The 18,707-nt window shown below is 36.5% G+C and overlaps 2 protein-coding genes across 6 annotated transcripts in view; both read right to left on the bottom strand.

Moving 5' to 3' along the window:
• The window catches only part of EEF1AKMT1 (EEF1A lysine methyltransferase 1), a 150,161-nt gene extending 135,450 nt beyond the window's left edge, over positions 1–14,711 (bottom strand). Inside the window, exon 1 of the mRNA XM_032260131.1 lies at positions 13,169–14,711. The gene's annotated coding sequence lies outside the window, so the exon portion shown is untranslated. The remainder of the gene's footprint in view (positions 1–13,168) is intronic.
• The window catches only part of XPO4 (exportin 4), a 116,137-nt gene that overhangs the window by 41,887 nt on the left and 55,543 nt on the right, over positions 1–18,707 (bottom strand). For all 5 annotated transcript variants that reach the window (XR_004263410.1, XM_032260120.1, XM_032260119.1 and 2 more), the window contains 3 exons: positions 6,832–6,944; positions 2,125–2,282; positions 1,708–1,882 (listed from right to left, as the gene is read on the bottom strand). Coding sequence is in view for 4 of the 5 variants with exons in the window: in XM_032260120.1 (XP_032116011.1) it covers positions 1,708–1,882; positions 2,125–2,282; positions 6,832–6,944 (446 nt within the window). In the remaining variant the exon portion in view is untranslated. The remainder of the gene's footprint in view (positions 1–1,707; positions 1,883–2,124; positions 2,283–6,831; positions 6,945–18,707) is intronic.

The following is an 18,707-nucleotide window of genomic DNA, read 5'->3' as shown; positions in this document are numbered from 1 at the left end:
ACTGCTTCAGGCTGACATGACATTTAGGAGATTTAGTTTTCAAGCAAGTCTCCACGCAGGAGTCACCCCCTTAGCCCTCAACTTCACCACACATCCCCGACCTGGTTTCTATGACTAATGCAAAACTTTAAACAGGTATTTTCCCTCTGTCCTTTTCAACACATGACCAAGTATTTTTAAAAATAACTTTTAAATATCATAAACAGCTCAATTAAAAACTAATTCAAAGAGTAAAAGAAATGAAAATAAATACTTTTCTTGAATGAAACCTATCAGGCTCATCATCACTAGAGCATGTCTGCTGTGAAATGAGCACAATACACATCTACCTCTCTGCAAATACATGTAGGCTTTCTATATTCCAACATTCCTTTGTCAAATCTTGACGGAAAATTTGTCAAGATGTCAGTGTCCTCAAAATAAATTCTGTCCTTAAAATTTGCAAACCAAAGATGCCATAAATCTTCCAGCAATTCTTTAAAATGTTTAGGAACACTCTTAACTCACAAACAGAAACTTTAAAAGGTAGCTTAGTTTCTAAATATAGGATCAACATGCTCTTCAATCCACCTGGTTTCGAAGAGAAACTATCACAAACCAAAGGGGAGAGGGAAAGTGCAAGGAACTTGTGTTAAATACAACCTGACTAGTTCAGAATCTGTCATCATTTGGAAGGGGTTTGAGTAAAGCATAAATACTTAAAATTACCATGGATTTTTTCAAATCTACATTTTGCCTTTAGACTTCTATTCTTCTCTTACTACATTTTCTCTACCATATAAACACCTCTCTGACCTGGTTCCTTTCCTCATCAAATCACAAAAGTGCCCGATTACATAAACATAATCATTCTCGAGTTCTCTATTCTCTGAAAACCTCTGAAGGGATATGAAAAACTTATACACTGTTGGCAGAATCTAACCAAAACAACTAACAATTTAACAAGAAATGCTAACAAAATATCTATATTTCTTTTACAGCCTTTCAGAAAGATTCATATTTTGATTCATATAAAGAAAAAGCAGTTGCAACAATTTAATCACTACTTTGTGGAATGAAATCAATTATTTTCCATGATTAATATAGCTTTTCACAGTAACTATTACAGAAGCAGCTGTGTTGTCAAGGGGTTTTAGTAGATGTTTTCTAAATTTAAATATAAAATACGGAAAATACACATTTGAAAATTTGTAAAAAAAAAAAAAAAAAAAAAAAAATCTTCAGTATTGTTATTGTTCTTAATTTAAATGTAAATTAAATTCTACCAGGATACACTATTAAAGCATTACCATCCAAAAAATTAGAGACCACAATCTGATCAAAATAAGCAAGGTTACAATGATTTGAACCAAATTTTGTTTACATATTGTCAAATAAGTCCAAAGTAAAAAATTCTCAAAAAAAGAAACATAAAATTACACATAATTACACCACACCACAGCAGCACCCTGTAAACAATGTTTTTGCTGTTAGAATGAGTTTCATAAGTTTTATGTTAAAAATTGTGAAAATTTGTGTTGAACAAACCACAGCTCATTTCATTCCATCTCCTATATTTGGGTACTAAATCATCTCAAAATTAAATTCTTAACACCAATAAATATCACCAACTAAAGCTATCTTAACCCACAAATTTTTAAAGGTCATGTTTCCCAAATAATTTACACACTTAAAACTGACACAATTTATTTTAGAATAGTCACTCACCACTTCTTCCAATGCAGCACTTCGCCCAAAAGAACAAGTGAGGTGTGTGAGGCAGTTAACGAAGGAGGAGAAAAGTTCACTTGGAATGGCAGTTAAAACATTTCGTGGGAACACGGTTATCAGGTTGCTGATAATGCTGGAGATTCCCACAGCTTCAGAATCTTCTATTTCAATTCTAAAACCAAGGAATGAGTATTATTAAGTGGTAGTAAAAGAAAAATTATTAATAACTCATTTCCAAACAAGCAATACCGTTACTGACTTTAAAAGGCATGTCTCTGTTTATTAATTTCAAATTACCCATATGACTTTACTCCAAAATATAAGGGGGAAAAATAACTAATTTCTTTTTTTCTTCTACTGTTAAACACAAAACGTAGAGTTCCTTTTTCAGCTGCAAAGGGCAAGTATACCTACCCATTGATAGTATTCAGTAATCCCTCAATGAAGTGTGCTAGATAATCAACTTGTGATCCTTCATCAGGGAAGATGGGTCCATGAAGAGAAGCTAACTGGGCAAGGCACTGCAGAGAATCTTGTGCCATATCTGAATCTTCTCTGATTTTTCGATGTACCTGTTAGAAAGAATTACTAATCCATAAATATAAATTCTTCCTTTGTAAGGGTCACGTGTTTACCATGCCGAATGAGGTAAGAGAAAAATTCACTGTAGCTGGTTATTTCTAGAAAACTACTTCCTGAATTAAACTAAACTGAAAATTGTCCCTCAGTCCACTTTACATTACAGGCATTATTTTAAACATATCAATTAATTTTTAACTGAGGGCTACCTACATTTTGAAAATTGATCCATCTCCAGCATGTTATGACAAAGAGAGAAACAGATGCCAGCCAGTCAGACATACTGCTTCTTCTAAAAACAGCAACAACGACAGTCATCTGTATTATGCTAACTATGCCTAGCTACAGCTTCTTGCTAAAGTTAGCAGACAAGTTCAATCAAGAGTATATAGATGCTGCTTTAGTGGAAGTAAACAGTTGCACACTTAGAAAAGCAATGTGCCATTGAATCCATAGACATTCACGCATTCATTCAACCAAAATATAACAAGCACTCTTTTATTAATGCTCAGATCGCCTACAATTTGTTTGAATCTTAGTTTAACCTACATCATTCTTATTAATAAATGCTAAAAGTTTTAAATATAAAATATATATTATACTTAAATCCATTTAAATCTCACCTAGATTTTATTTTGGTGATACAATACGAACGTGAAACACCTGGTATAGTGTTCTGTGTGAAGGAAATGCTCTCAAAATACTGCTCCCTCGTTTTATAGTATTAATATTCTCAGATGTTAAAGGTTTCACTTCTGTAATCTGACATAATAGAGCCAAGGAAAATTTAGTGTAGAAATATGATCATTATTAATCCTAATCCTTACTGTTGTATGTACCATTTTGTATTTGCCAAAGCACTTAACTACTCTAGCCCTTTTCTTTCCTACACAAAGTTCCCTCTCTACTTTGTAAATGTTGTATAACATTGAACTCGTAGCTTTACGTTATGTTCACTTTGACTCGGCAAATTGTTTCTAAATTACTTGAGGTCAGAACTATTTAAGTATTTACTAGTATACTGGGCACAATGAACACTCAATAAATCCTTGTTCACTGACTGAGTCCATTAATCCTTAATCCCTGAATTTCTTTTTTTTTTCTTTAGAGACGGGGTTTCTCCATATTGGTCAGGCTGGTCTTGAACTCCCGACCTCAGGTGATCCACCCGCCTTAGCCTCCCAAAGTGCTGGGATTACAGGCATGAGCCACTGTGCCCGGCGTATCCCTGAACTTCTTAACGTTCTAGTAATGAAATTTAAAATACTAAATAATCTCTAAAACTTACAAAGTTAATTGATTCACTGACATGCTTAAAATATGCTATACTCTTTTTGGACTAGAACAAACCACAGCCCATAAGCCAAATTTAACCCCTGACTGTTTTTATATGGCTGTGAGCTAAGAATTTTTTTTCCCCCATTTTTGTATGGTTGAGGGAAAACCAACAAAAATAATAATATTTTGTGACCTATGAAAATTATACAAAAGTCACATTTTAATGACCATCAATAAGCTTTCCTAGAACACTGCTATGCTTATTTATGTATCATCTATGGCTGCTTCTGTACTAGAATGGCAGTGTTGAATACAAACAGATGACCTGCAAAGCCTAAAGTGTTTACTATCTGGCCCTATACAAAAAAAATGTCTGCAAATCCTTGGTCTAGAATACAAATATTTTTGAAACTATATTCTAATGTATTTTAAGTTTTACATAGTAAGTTCTAAGAATAGACAAATTCATATTTGCACACTGTCTAGTGCATAAACTTCTGAACACGGCTCGTTCTCATAAGTTCTTTATCTAAAACCTGTAACTAATTTTTTGTGTGGATGCCTTAGAATCTAATCAGCATTTAAGCACGATGTCCAGAGATATATTCTGTCAACAGATGCAATGTAATCTGGGACAATAAGAATCCATCTCACAATCTTGAATGTTCATTATGGTCTTGAAGTGAGCAATCAAAAGAAAGAATACCGTCAATGAAATAGCTAAAAATAAAATTTAAAATAAATAAATAACTGTCTATGGAGACTGTGTGTACTGTTCAAGCTTAATTTATGTTCCCTGAAATATAAACCACATAAAACTAATGATAAACGCTTAATTTTTATACGATATAGATTCTTGCCTTTTTTCCAATGTCATCGTTACAAAAGAGTTCCTCTATAACTGTATTATAAAACTGAAAGCTGAAATCACCACCTGAATACGGGAAAGAGACAGAGGGATATGGGAAAGCAAAGCCCAGCAGGACGCCCAGTGAGGTGAATGGCAAGGCTATGCATCAAGAAGAGGAACACAAGGAAGGAGAAGCAAGTAAGGAAGATGACGAATTCTACGGGAACATATTAAATCTGAGATGTCTGTGGGCCATCCAAAGTAAAACATCCAGTAAGCACTTGGATTATAAGGCTCAGCAACTCTGGAGCTGGCTGTGCTGAATATAGATGTAGGAGTCATCCAGGAACTGGTGCCTGAAGTCCTACGCGTGGAAGAAAGAGCCACAGGAAAGTATACAGAGTCAGCAAAGTGGAGAATTAAGATAAGAATGCCAGCATTTATGTGATGAGCAAAGAAGGAAGAGACCTATAAGCAAGATCAAGAAGACTCTGATCAAAAAGGTAGGAAGAAAACACAATGAAAGTGTTTTTTTTTTTCCCCAAGACCTTAGGGAAGGAAAAAAAAATCAAGAAGTTTGTTAACCTCTGCAGGGCAGAATGCAACCCAAAGCATTCCACATATTTAAAGTCTTATGATCAACATATTTAAAGTCTTGCTCTTATGCAACAGTATATTGATGCTTATCCAAATCTAGCACAAGTGATATCCAGTGGAAAAGTGCTTTAAATTAGGCAATGAATTCAGGTAACTAAAACTAGATTTAACCAAAATTAAATAAAAACATTAGTCACTGTCATTTTTAAAACAAGTAACAAACTTGTTCATAAACTGCTTAAGTGAAAATAGCTACAAACACAAAAATTGTTCAAATAAAGCAAAAAAGGGTTAACTTTCAGATTCAAAAGTTCTTTGCATGTGGTTGTTCACAGCTGACAGGAGCAGCTGTCTGGTTTGTCTAGACAGCTGTTCAGACTTGGTAGAGCTGTTTCCAGTACTGCCAGCAAGTTTTTCACCTTTTCAAAAACTGCTGGAGTGGAATCTACTTTCAGTCAAGTGCATAATACGAAGACTTGGACTTGGATTCGTATCAAAACAATTCCTGTCACATGAGGCAGGCAATGGAATTTTAAAATTTAGTTACAATTATCTCTTTGATCTTGATAGTAGTTTTGGCCATCATTTCTCTGATTTTAAAAAGAAACCACAAGGCGATTAATGCTCAGTCCAAATGTTTCCATAGAAAATATATTTTCTACATACCCCTGGATAGATAACCTTTTAGCTATTTTAAAACATATGCCACATAACTACTTTATTGTAAATGGTTCAATCAGAAAAAGGCAATTGTAGGACTCATCTATATTTTTAAAACAAATGAAAAGAAACTATAATTAACAACTGGGACTAAACAAACTATCTTTCTTTTTTCTTTTTAATTGGCTTTTACGTGGGCTTTTGTCCATGTCAATATATCTAACTAACTCGTATATTCACCCTATAACTGCAAATTAGCATCCAACACATATACACACACATGAATTGTTTTTCCAGCTTTTCATTGTTTCATTGGGAATACACATTGGCGAATGTGGGAGCATACTGCTTACATCTTGATATTTAACCAATAATAAAGAGGACTGTCTAAAGCTACATATGAGATAAAATGCTATTCATTAATACCAACTTAAATAATGACTCATGAATATAACATAAAACCAACACTCTAGAATAGCAGTTCTCAAACTGTGGCCCAGGGATCCCTGAAGTTTTTTAAAAGCCTGTCAGATTGCCCATGAGGAAAAAACCATTTGCACAATAATATGAAGACAGTACCTGCATTTCCCATTCTCACTGTCACACAGGTAAAAAGTGGAATTTCCCCAAGACCACACAATGTGCATACTGCAACTAACTGAAGGCAGAAGCAGATAAGACTTAATAAGTCTTCTATTAAGTCTGACATTACAGATTTGCAAAAATGCAAAACAAACCTGCTTTGTTTTTTAAAATACTGTTAATTAAAATGTTACTTCTGTTAATATGCTCATAGTTTCTTATTGTTACTTTTCAGCACATTATTTTGTAAAGCTTTGTTTGAATTTTTAACAGATAAATATAACCTACATAAAGAAAAGCTCTTTGGAGTTCTCAATAATTTTTAAGAGTATAGAGGGGCCCTGAGATTAAAAGTTTGAGAACTTCTGCTCTAGGATATTAAGCCCTTCCAAACTATGTGACATTTTTATAAATTAGCAAGAACTTTTTAAAGTAATTTCTGTTTAAGCAGCTGTATTGATGAAAAGACAAGACTTTAGGGGAGAAAAGCAATCTGTTGTTTTACTTAAGAAACATGCCAACGCATTTCCTCTTTTCTATGGCCCTTGCTACCAGAGACGACGACTAAGACTTACTGTGAAGAAAAGTTCCATAACTCTGCTGTCCAGAAGAGTCTCCCGCCAGGACTCTGTTGGCTTCAACAGCACATTTTGCGAGGATTCAAACATAGCTATATAATGTCTGCCCAGTTATTCGGTGTCAAGGTCAACAACAATAACATTCTTACTTTGTCTAAAGTATAAGTATATCCTAAATATAACAGGAGCCATCTAGCAAGAATTTGTAATGGTAACAGTTTAAGCCTCTTCACATATGCTACATAATTCATGCATGAAGCTGAGGAATAAAAGGCATTAAGTGTGGCACTGGCGGGGAAGAATGCTAGAGGAATGTAAGGTAACGCTTTCATTGTAATTACGTGTCATGTGGTAAGGCATACAGAAACTTTGAGAACCAGAGAATTTAATGGTGGCAACAAAAGGAAATATACTTATTGCAAAGCAGCTGCCAAAATTCATGCAAAAACAATCAATCCATCATTTCCTCCAATATCTTACAACAATTAACACCACATATTCAAAATGTGAATCTCATATGGTCTACTTGGGAAAATAACATTTTTCCAAAAGAAATATATTCACCGGGAAAAAAAAAAAGAACAAAAATATTAAACACATATAATATTAAAGAAAAAAAAAAACTCCCACGGGTCACAGTATCTAAATATCAAGACAAAGAAATAATCTGTTGACTAAAAACTTTATAGATGCTTATTTAAAATTCCCACAGATGAAACTGCAATTTATATGCTGTTCTGGCATTCAATTTCAAACATGCTTCAAACAGTATACTGTCTTACCATAAATAAAGTAACCATCATATATTTATAGAATTTTATGAATCCGATTCACATGATTCATTGATACTGCCACAGTAACTGAGGCTTTTTTTCTTTTTTGAGATAGAGTTTCGCTCTTGTTGCCCAGGCTGGAGTGCAATGGTACAACCTTGGTTCACTGAAACTTCCACCTCCTGGGTTCAAGTGATTCTCCTGCCTCAGCCTCCCAAGCAGCTGGGATTACAAGCGTGCACCACCAGGCCCAGCTAATTTTGTATTTAGTAGAGATGGGGTTTCTCCACGTTGGTCAGGCTGGTCTCGAATTCCCAACCTCGGGTGATCCACCCGCTTCAGCCTCCCAAAGTGCTGGGATTACAGGCATGAGCCACCATACCTGGCCAACTAAGGCTTTTAAGAAATGAGAAAACTTGACTGGGCGTGGTGGCTCACACCCTGTAATCTCAGCACTCTGGGAAGCCCAGATGGGTGGATCATCTGAGGTCAGGGGTTAGAGACCAGGCTGGCCAACACACTGAAACCCCGTCTCTACTAAAAATAGGCGTGGTGGTACGTGCCTGTAGTCCCAGATATTCCGGAGGCTGAGGCTGCAGTGAGCCGAGATCGCGGCACTGCACTCCAGCCTGGGTGACTGCACGCCAGCTTGGGTGACTGTGTGCTCCAACCTGGGTGACAGAAATTCCATCTCAAAAAAAAAAAAAAAAAAATCTAAAAACAAAAGAAATGATAAAACTGCCTGGGGATAAAGACAGTAGTTATGACCCTTCTACTGCTAGCCAAATGCCCAGCTAAAATACTTTCTATACAATATTCACATCACTCAATAAGAAATCTTAATGATAATCACCCAGAGCTATTCTCTGAAAAAAGTAGATAGAAATTCAAATACTACATTTTGATTAACGTCTACATCATTATTTTTACAGAAAAATTATCGTTCACAGAGAAAATTAAAGGCTGTAATAATGCTCTGGATCTTTTGTTTTGTTTTTAAAGATTATTGTTTAACCCCTTTAAAATAGCTAATACTATTCTATCTCTGAAGAGCAAGGAGGGGCACTATGAGTTGTTTCAAGAAGAAAAGTCACTGCTTGTTTCTGAAAAGTCATCCCCCAAATCTTCTGCAACTCTATTTGACTGATTAACAAAAGTGAAACTCAAATCTGGTTCATTTAAACTTCTCACTTCCTTTATCTGCCCCCTTGTGGAGGTACAGGGAAAGAGGGGAAGGTCAAAAAAGCCAAAAGAAAGGAGCCAGATTTTAAAAAGAGGGGAAAAATGAACACTAAGATTTATCAATATAGAGTGAGCTCATTTTCTCATGAGGCACTGATGGTGGTCTAAGGCCAATGCTGTGTTCTTCACCCAATACTACAATATACTGATTTATCTGACACCTAAGATTTGCTACAGAATAGTCTGGGAATGGCAGGGTACAGATGAAACAAGACTGGCTGTTTAAAGCTGGGTATTCTCTCTACTACTGTATATCTTTGAAATTTTCTACAATAACGGGATGGCAGAGGTTTTAGTAGGTGAAATAAAGGATCTGAGTAAGGCAATCAATTCTGTGTGTGTGTGTGTGTGTGTGTGTGTGTGTGTGTGTATGTGTGTGTTTTAATGAGGCAGGGTCTATGTTGCCCATGGAGGTCTTGAACTCCTGAGCTCATGTGATCCCCTTGTCCAGCCTCCCAAAGTGCAAGGATTATAGACACAAGCCACCACGCCTGGCCAATTCTTTGTACTTCATAAAAAGTTAAATGTATTTCACTTATTATTTTCTAGTTTTATTTCTCTTTATTTTCAATATGCCAAATCTAACAAACAAAATATATGCATGCAACATTTTCAACTAGGAAAATAATGATTTTGTAATTTCATATGCTTATAAAAGGTGTTATGATTTTATTTTTAAATTAGTTAGGATATGAGACAGATCAATGGGTTCATATAACCATAATAAAATGGTTGGTCTCAAACTGACAATTTACCATTTTAGTAGCTGGCAGATGTGTGATCCCTCAGAGTAAGAAGGCAAATACTTCAGGTGCGATAACTGCAAGAGAATGAAAATCCAAACCTCCCTACAAGAGCTGCAGGCAGTTCAAGTAGGGAGGAAGAATACAAGTGGCAGAAGCAAAGGGGGTAATATTTATAAATTTTGCTACTTCTGGAAATATGAAAAAGTCTATTCCAAGTAAATGAGGAGAGTCTCCCACATTCTAATTATGCCTTCCAGGTAGAATGCAGCAAGCAGGGCAAGAGTCTTTTGGTAAGAGGGAGATGATAACCTAAAGATTCAATAAATCTTACAAAAATATCAGTAAGAAAATACAGAAAGAAATCTTACAAAAGGAAACTATTAAACCTAAACCAAAATTCTTGTGTATAATTCTCTCCTCTACCTTTTTATAAATTATAAAAAGCATATACTCTATTAATACTCTGGATATCAATTATTTACATTAAGGGAAAATGGATGAGTTTTTTTTGTTTTTTTGTTTTTTTTTTTTTTTTTGAGACGGAGTTTCGCTCTGGTGATCTCGGCTCACCACAACCTCCACCTCCCGATTCAAGCCATTCTCCTGCCTCAGCCTCCCAAGTATCTGGGATTACAGGCGCCCGCCACCACACCCGGCTAATTTTTGTATTTTTGGTAGAGACAGGGTTTCACCATGTTGGTTAGGCTGGTCTGGAAATCCTGACCTCGCAATCTGCTTGCCTTAGCCTCCCAAAGTGCTGACATTACAGGCATGAGCCACTGCGCCCGGCCGGATATGAGTTTTAAAAAGGGCTTTTTCCAGATATAAAATGAAATTCATTGCAATGGCTCATGTTAAACATCAGATTCGAAATAACCCTGAAATCTCTTTTTTTTAATCTTGGTTTAGCCTCTCCTGATCATGGTCTGTTTTTCAGTACACTGTCCCTGGTGCCCTATGGCCAATTTTCTTCAAAAGTTGGTAACCAAAGTATTTTTAAGATTAAAATTCCTTATATGTGGCCAAGAGCATGGGAGATTTATGACTTAGTATGTAATACCTATCAGAAAACACCTTTCCCATGATTATTACAAAGCTCCGTGTGACTTTTGTTTTCCACCTCCAAACCTGGAAAGGATTTTTATCTCTGACATGATATTTGCCTTCTAGCAAGAATGCACACTTACAATGTTCCATGCAAAGAGGCTACACTTATCTTCCACTGAAAAACTAATCTACACACTGCAGACTTCACTACCTTCTATCAGCCAGCCTGGCAGTATCACTAATAATACCACTACTACATACCATAATAAAAATGCGCATGCACTATATTATAGTTTTTATAAGACAATTATAATCTTATAACTACAAATCATAACCCACTCTACTAAAAAAAAAATTTAATTATTCCCAAAAGCATTTAAATAAAAAGTTAAACACAAAGACAACAAAAACAGAATAATAAATGTTTAAATGGAACAGCATTATAAACGTTTATACAGAACAAATGTTTAAAGACAATGCTATTCTGACAAGAAATATGTTTTAGTTATCAGATTGCACCACAAAACTGCTGAAGTTGCTGCCCCTGAATAAGAGACTATGCTGGCTCTTGTGTGGAAGTGGAGCTTACTATGCATTATTTAATGTTTACTATTACCTAAAATATTGTTATTCATGTACATGCATGACTTTTCCATTTAAAAAGAAACTTGTGAAAAGCATATCACAATGTGATCAGAATAACGTTATACAAATCTGGACCATATCTTTACATTCAAAATAATATAAAGAATTAAGGTAATTCATTTTTAATCAGGTATTCTCAAATGACAATTTCTATCTGTATGTAGAAAAAATAAAAAATAAAAATTTCAACTCCAGATAATTCTTAATAATTCCTTAAGAAATCAAAAAATGCCATTTCTACCCCAGAAAATTTTTAAATTCTTAATTTAAAAACAAACAGAACCACTACCACCAAAATTTGGAAAGCTAGCACTACTATCCTTCAAACAATATTTTAAAAATCATTTCATGGCTAAATAAAGCAATACTTTCATTTAAAAATAATTTTAACAAAACAAGAGTTTCCTTTTAAAACTTACAAAAGATTTGGTTCATAGTCACCACTTTAGCACGTTACAGTATCTGGACATTACGTTGCTTTATCTTTTGCAACAAACATGCCACCAACAAAAGAACAGTTTGACAATGAACTGATCATTTACTAAACTGTCTTTTATTACATGCTAGTAAAATTTTATGAGACACACAAGTCACAAAAGATTGGAACTAGTTAAATAACTATTATTTCACCAAAGTTCAAATAAGAATGTAATTCAAGAATTTGCTTGGGCTATGGCTTTATATATTTCTCTAAAATAAATACTGAATGCATGCAATTTATATTTTTATCAGAATAATTTGTAACCAAACAAAACACAATTCCATCAATAAGAAAGCCAAACAGAGATGCTTTCAGTCTTTTGCTAACCCTCTTTCTTTAAAAAAAAAAAAGTCTGTCATCCACATCTAATCTTACTTTACCTTCCCATCTTTTCACCAAATTAAACAATCAGGACAATTTTTTTTTTTTTTTTTTTGTCACTGTACCAAATACAAGTCCACTCCCTCTTAGCAAGGGTTCCGGCAGGGGATCCAATTCTGAAATGTTAAAAGCCAGCTAGTCTTCTAAGCTCAATGCCATCATAATCCCCTGGAAAATCAGTTCTAACTACATGTAAATTCAACTGTACCACAGAAGAATGAAGAATCAACTCTGCATTCCCTGCCCCCTCTCCCACAACAATCCTATCTAGCTCTAAAATTCTCCACTTAGGAAAGCTCACCAACTTCTGAGAAATCAAAGGCATATATAAATGTACCACCTGCCCTATTCTATAACTGCATAGCCAGAGACAAACATACACTAGGCCAAGAGCCAGAAGGACAGCTTAATCGCACCCTGTACTGACTGTCACTGGATAATCCTACTAAATCTTCTGTCTCAAGTTCTCATACAACAAACGGCATTATCATTAAATACGTACATCTTAACATTAAGGAGGGAAAGCATCATCTATGGAAATGCACAGGTCCTTAAATATGCAATTAAGTTTATCCACTAACACTTTCAGTAAGGGTATCATTTTGTGATTGTGAACGACACTAAAAATAATAATAATAACTAAATGAGGCATACAATAGCTACACATTATCCTCAAGCAAATATGGACAATCTGAACATTTCCTTTGCCTATTCTTATAATTACTTTACAATATAGAAAGATCTTGTAGCAACAATGGACACTTCACATAAGCAATAAATGCTTTACTCTTCATCTTTCCATACTAATTTTTACCCTATTTCATCAGCAAAACAAAGTTTCAAGAGCGAAAGCAAACCCATTCTCTTTCTTAAATATTTAATCCCTTTCACTATTAAATTTTCTAACAACAAAAACTGCTACTTCTCCTTCTGGCACAGCACAAAACCAGTGACCCCAATCTTATAGACAACACAGTCCAAGCAACCACAAATCCTGTGAAATAAAGGAGTGACCTTACCTGAATGTTTTCCCAAGCCTTGCCTCCAAATGGTAAGGTTGGCTTTACTGGAAATCCAATTTAGGTGAAAGCTTCTGTATCCCATCACTACTCTATAATCCAGTTAGCTTTCCCCAAGAGATTAAGTTAAAAAAAAAAAAAAAGTTTACCAAAACCAAATCAGATCCACAAAAATAGAATACCAATAAAAGGCAGTGTAACCAAACTAAAAAAAGAAATATTACTGAAGCCAACATACCACACATACCTGCCAAACATTCTTGTTACAAAATGATATTGTCATTTATGATGAGCATTGCCAAAACCCTTAAGCATTTATGGATACCAGGTGAACTACTAGCTGAACTATATTTGTAGTAAACAAACAACCAAGAACTGAGCTAATACTTCTGAACTGGCTTCGTTCAAAAATTAAATAATATATATATAACAGTAAATATTTGCTGAACATCTGTGCTAGGGGCTAACAATGGAGTGAGCAAAAGCATGACCCACGCTTTCATGGAGCTTCGTGCAGTAGGTAAACAGACACTACTATTGCAACCCGTGGTAACCAAAATCCACAGATGCTCTGACATAAATCCAGAGTCTCTGATATAGAATGGCATCATATTTGCATGTAACTTATAAACAACCCATATACTTTAAATCACCTCTAGGTTAATTATAATACCTAATACCAGGTAAGTGCTATATACATTGTTGTACTGTTTTTAAAATTTGGATTTTGTTTTGTTTTGTTTTGGTGTACTTTTATTTAGAATATTTTTGATTCTCAGTTGAATCCAAGGATGTGGAACCCACAAATTAGGGGGGCTAACTGTACTTAAATAATCTAAGGAATGAAAAAATACAGCTGAGAAGTGAGCCGAATGGGAAAAAAAATCATATACAACACACATAGGGAGAACATAACAGAAGAAAGCCAACCTGGTCTAGGCTGAAGTATAATTAGGAGGTGATCAGTAAAGACAGGGGACCCAGGCAGAGACGCAGGATATGTAAGGAACAAGGCAGAAGGAAAGCTGGCCTGTGAGTGCAGCTCTACCAGAAAAGCACAGATAAGAGCTGTGAGAGGGAGGCCGTGATGAGACCACCCAGGACCCTAGCACCCACTTTCAAATACAGATGATGGTATGATGGAGGATCACAGGGCTAGGACACTTTCTTTGCACAACAGTGATCTAAAATAGAATGAGAAGCAAGTGAATTTTGTCTCAAGAGTCTCAGAGTAACACGGGGCTACAAAGTCCAGAGGAATTCATTCTCTGGGGCCACAGAGCAATTTTTAACATCTACCAAATCCCAAGAGCTGTGAACTTTGCACCACTCAGTCTGGGTAGGTGCATACTTTTATAAATCACCTGCTGCACATAGAAAACCTACATATAATAATCCTTAAAAAATATAATGGCTTACAGATGACATAATCATGTATATAGAAAACCCAAACAAATTCATTGGCTAAATTAATAAGCAAGTTCAGCAAGCTTAGAGGATACAAGATCAACATACAAAAATCATTTGTATTTTTTCCTTATACACTGTAAAAATGAAATTTTAAAAACAGCTTAGAATTGAATTAATAAAAAAGTACTGACCAGCCTGGGCAACACAGCAAAACCCTATCTGTACAAAACTCAGCCAGGCATCATGATGCATGCCTATAGTCCCAGCTACTCAGGAGGGTGAAGTTCAGAGGATCGCTTGAGCCCGGGAGGTTGAGGCTGCCGTGAGCCGTGATTACACTCCTGCACTCCAACCTGGGTGACAGGTGAGACCAAGTCTCAAAAAAAATCTACTTAGAATAAATTTAATAACCTTTTACTATTAAAACTATAAAACAGTGTTGAAAGAAATAAAAAAGACTTTAATAAATAAATCCAGGCCAAGCACAGTAGCTCATGCCTGCAATTCCAGCACTTTCGCATGTCAAAGCAGGAGAATCACTTGAGCGCAGGAGAGTTCAAGAACAGCCTGGCAACATAATGGGACCTAGCCTCTATAAAAGAAATCTAAAAATTACCCAGGTGTGGGCTGGGCACGGTGGCTCACACCTGTAATCCCAGCACTTAGAGAGGCAGAGGCAGGCAGATCACCTGAGGTAGGGAGTTCGAGACCAGCCTGGCAAACATGGAGAAACCCCGTCTTTACTGAAAAAAACAAAATTAGCTGGGCGTAGTGGCCCATGCCTGTAATCCCAGCTACTCAGGAAGGCTGAGGCAGGAGAATCACTTGAACCCAGAAGGTGAAGGTTGCAGTGAGCCGAAATTGTACCACTGCACTCCAGCTTGGGCAACAATAGCAAAACTCCGTCTCAAAAAAAAAAAAAAAAAGCCAGGTGTGGTGACATGCACCTGTGGTTCTAGCTACTTGGGAGGCTGAAGCAGGTGGATCATTTGAACTCACAGGTCAAGACTGCAGTGAGTCACGATCATGCCACTGCACCTTAGCCTGGGTGACAGAGCAAGACCCTATTTCAATAAATTAATATTATTTTAAATCAGAAAACTAACTTTGTTTTTTGTTTCTTTTTGTTTTAAGAGACAAGGTCTTCCTGTGTTGCCCAGGCTGGACTGCAGTGGTGCAATCATAGTTCAAGGTAACTTTGAACTCCCAAGCTCAAGCCATCCTCCTGCCCTGGCCTCCCAAAGTGCTGAGATTCAGATGTTAGCCACCACGTGCTGCCGCTTTCTTTTTAAAGGGTACAGTGCCTGGTACAAACAGACAATAGTTGGAGGAAATACTACTCAAAAAGAGAGAACAGGCCGGACACGGTGGCTCAGGCCTGTAATCTCAGCATTTTGGGAGGCCGAGGTGGGCAGATCACAAGGTCAGTAGTTCAAGACCAGCCTGGCCAATATGGTGAAACCCTGTCTCTACTAAAAATACAAAAATTAGCTGGGCATGGTGCACGCACCTGTAGTCCCAGCTACTCAGGAGGCTGAGGCAGAAGAATTGCTTGAACCCGGGAGGCGGAGGTTGCATTGAGCCAAGATCATGCCACTGCACTCCAGCCTGGGCAACAGAGCGAGATTCCGTCTCACAAAAGAAAGAGAGGACAGAAGAAAATACTTTTTACACGTGCTTTATACATATGTGCTTTAACATTCCATTATTCTCCTTGCAATTCTATCAGTTTAAAAAATAATAATACAACAAAATTCTTCATGCTGATTTCTACCATTGTGTTCTTTTATTTTGGAAGAAACCTAGACAAAGCTGGTCAAATCAGCACTTAATAGCTAAGAAATGTGGATCATCAAGGCAGGCACCCCACACTACCACAGGGCTGCCTACCTCAACCACGCCCTGGGCCATCTCAACATCTATGTCATTGGCCTAACACAACAATATCACATTTTCTTTCTGAAATCCTGACTTCTCTCCTCAAGCAATAAACAGGTTCATCTAAGCTTAAAGTATAAAACATAGCATTTCCTTGGCACAAACCCCCATTTCCTTGAGCTATCAGTTGATGCTCTTTGAAATATCTATACAGTTCAGTTGACCCTTGAATAACACAGGTTTGAACTGCACAGGTCCACTTATACTTTCAATAAAAGTTACCCCAAGTGTGCCTTCCTTTCCTTACCTCCCCTTCGCCTCCTCCACCTCTTCTGTCTCTGCTACCACCGAGACAGCAAGACCAACCCCTCCTGTTCCTCCTCCTCTTAAGCATACCCAACCAGAGGTTGAAGATAAAGACCTTTATGATTGATCCACTTACACTTAATGAATGAATAGTACATATCATTTATCTTCCTTATGATTGTCTTAACATTTTCTTTTCTCTAGCTTACTTTAAGAATATATTATAATACATATAAAATACAAAATATGTGTTAACTAACTGTTTATGTTATCAGTAAGTCTTCCAAGCAACCATAAGCTATTAGTAAAAAGTTTTGGGGAGACAAAAGTTATACCGGAATTTTTGACTACATGGGGGTTGGTGTCTCTAACCCCCACATTGTTCAAGGGTCAACTGTATATCACTCCATACTTCATCAATTACTAATTATTACCTAATCACTGAGATATGGCTTTTGCCCCTGTCACTCACATAAACAGATTTCCATATGATTAACTATGTTCTAACTGATATTTGGTGCAGATCAAAAACAATCTACATCTTACCTACCAGTAACAGACCATGTCGACTACCTAATTCCTTGAAACATCATCTATCTTTGCTTCCCAAACACTCCTTGCCTTGCTCTCCCACCCACTTGCCTTAACTGGCTTTCTTGTTCTCTTTTGTTCTTCCTCCTTTTTAACTACTGATGCATCTAAAGGTCCTGACATGGATCCTCTGCTTCTCCTTGGACCATCTCTCCCATTTCCTTAACTTCAATGGCCCCATCATAGCATGTTCCCACAACTTTATTTCCACCCCTAATCTCCCTCTATAACTCTACTGATGGTGCAGTTGACCTGTGTAAAGTGGGTTTCTAAACTGTGGCATGATGGATATTTTTAAAGTCTTCATTAAGACATAATTCACACACTATGCAATTTACCCGAGCGTACAGCTCAATGGTTTTAGCATATTCACAGATTTGTGCAACCACAACCATAATCTAATCTTAGAACATTTCCATTGTATTTCCATTGTACCAAAAAGACCCCATATGCTTTGGCAGTCACCTCCTACGTTCTCCCAACCACTCCAGTTCTAGATAACCAATAACCTTTCTGTCTCTATAGATTTGCCCATCCTGGACATTTCATGCAAATGTAATCATATAATTTGTGGTCTTTTGTGAATGGCTTTTTTCACTCAGTGTAATGTTTTCAAAGTTTACACATGTTGTAGCATGTATCAGTAATTCATGCCTTTTTTATGACAAGTAATATTCCCATTATATGGGTATATCACATTTTATTTACCTATCCATCAGCTGATGGACATTTGGATTGTTTCTATTGATATAGTATGAATAGCCTATTCATATAGTACTGCTCTGAACATTCATGTACAAGTTTTTGTGTGGATGACTACTGATACTTTGGGCCAATAATTGCTTCTCTGGGGCTGTCTCATGCTTTGTAGGATGTTTAGCAGCATCCCTAGCTTCAATCCACTAGCTGCCAGTAGAACTCCCCGAGTTGTGACAATCAAAATTGTCTCAAGACATCACCAAGTGTCCCAAGTATACAAAATTGCTCCTTAGTTGAGAATAAATGTTAAAAAGCTATGATTAGTTTTCTTTTTACTATTATTATTATTTTTTGAGACAGAGTCTTGCTCTATCACTCAGGCTGGAGCTAGAATGCAGTGGCACAATCTCAAGTCACTGCAACCTCTGACTCCTGGGCTCAAGCAATTCTGCTGCCTCAGCCTTCCCAATAGTTGGGTCCACAGGTGTGTGCCACCATGCCTAGCTAATTTTTTGTAAGAGATGGGGTGTATTAGTCTGTTTTCAGCCTGCTGATAAAGACATACCCAAGACTGGGCAATCTACAAAAGAGGTTTAATTGGACTTACAGTTCCACATGGCTAAGGAAGCCTCACAATCATGGCAGAAGGCAAGGA

This window comes from Sapajus apella, unplaced genomic scaffold, assembly GCF_009761245.1.
Source record: "Sapajus apella isolate SASKATOON/1434 unplaced genomic scaffold, GSC_monkey_1.0 scaffold114, whole genome shotgun sequence".
NCBI classification, from domain to species: Eukaryota; Metazoa; Chordata; class Mammalia; order Primates; family Cebidae; genus Sapajus; species Sapajus apella.
This window is presented reverse-complemented; position numbering and strand designations above follow the sequence as displayed.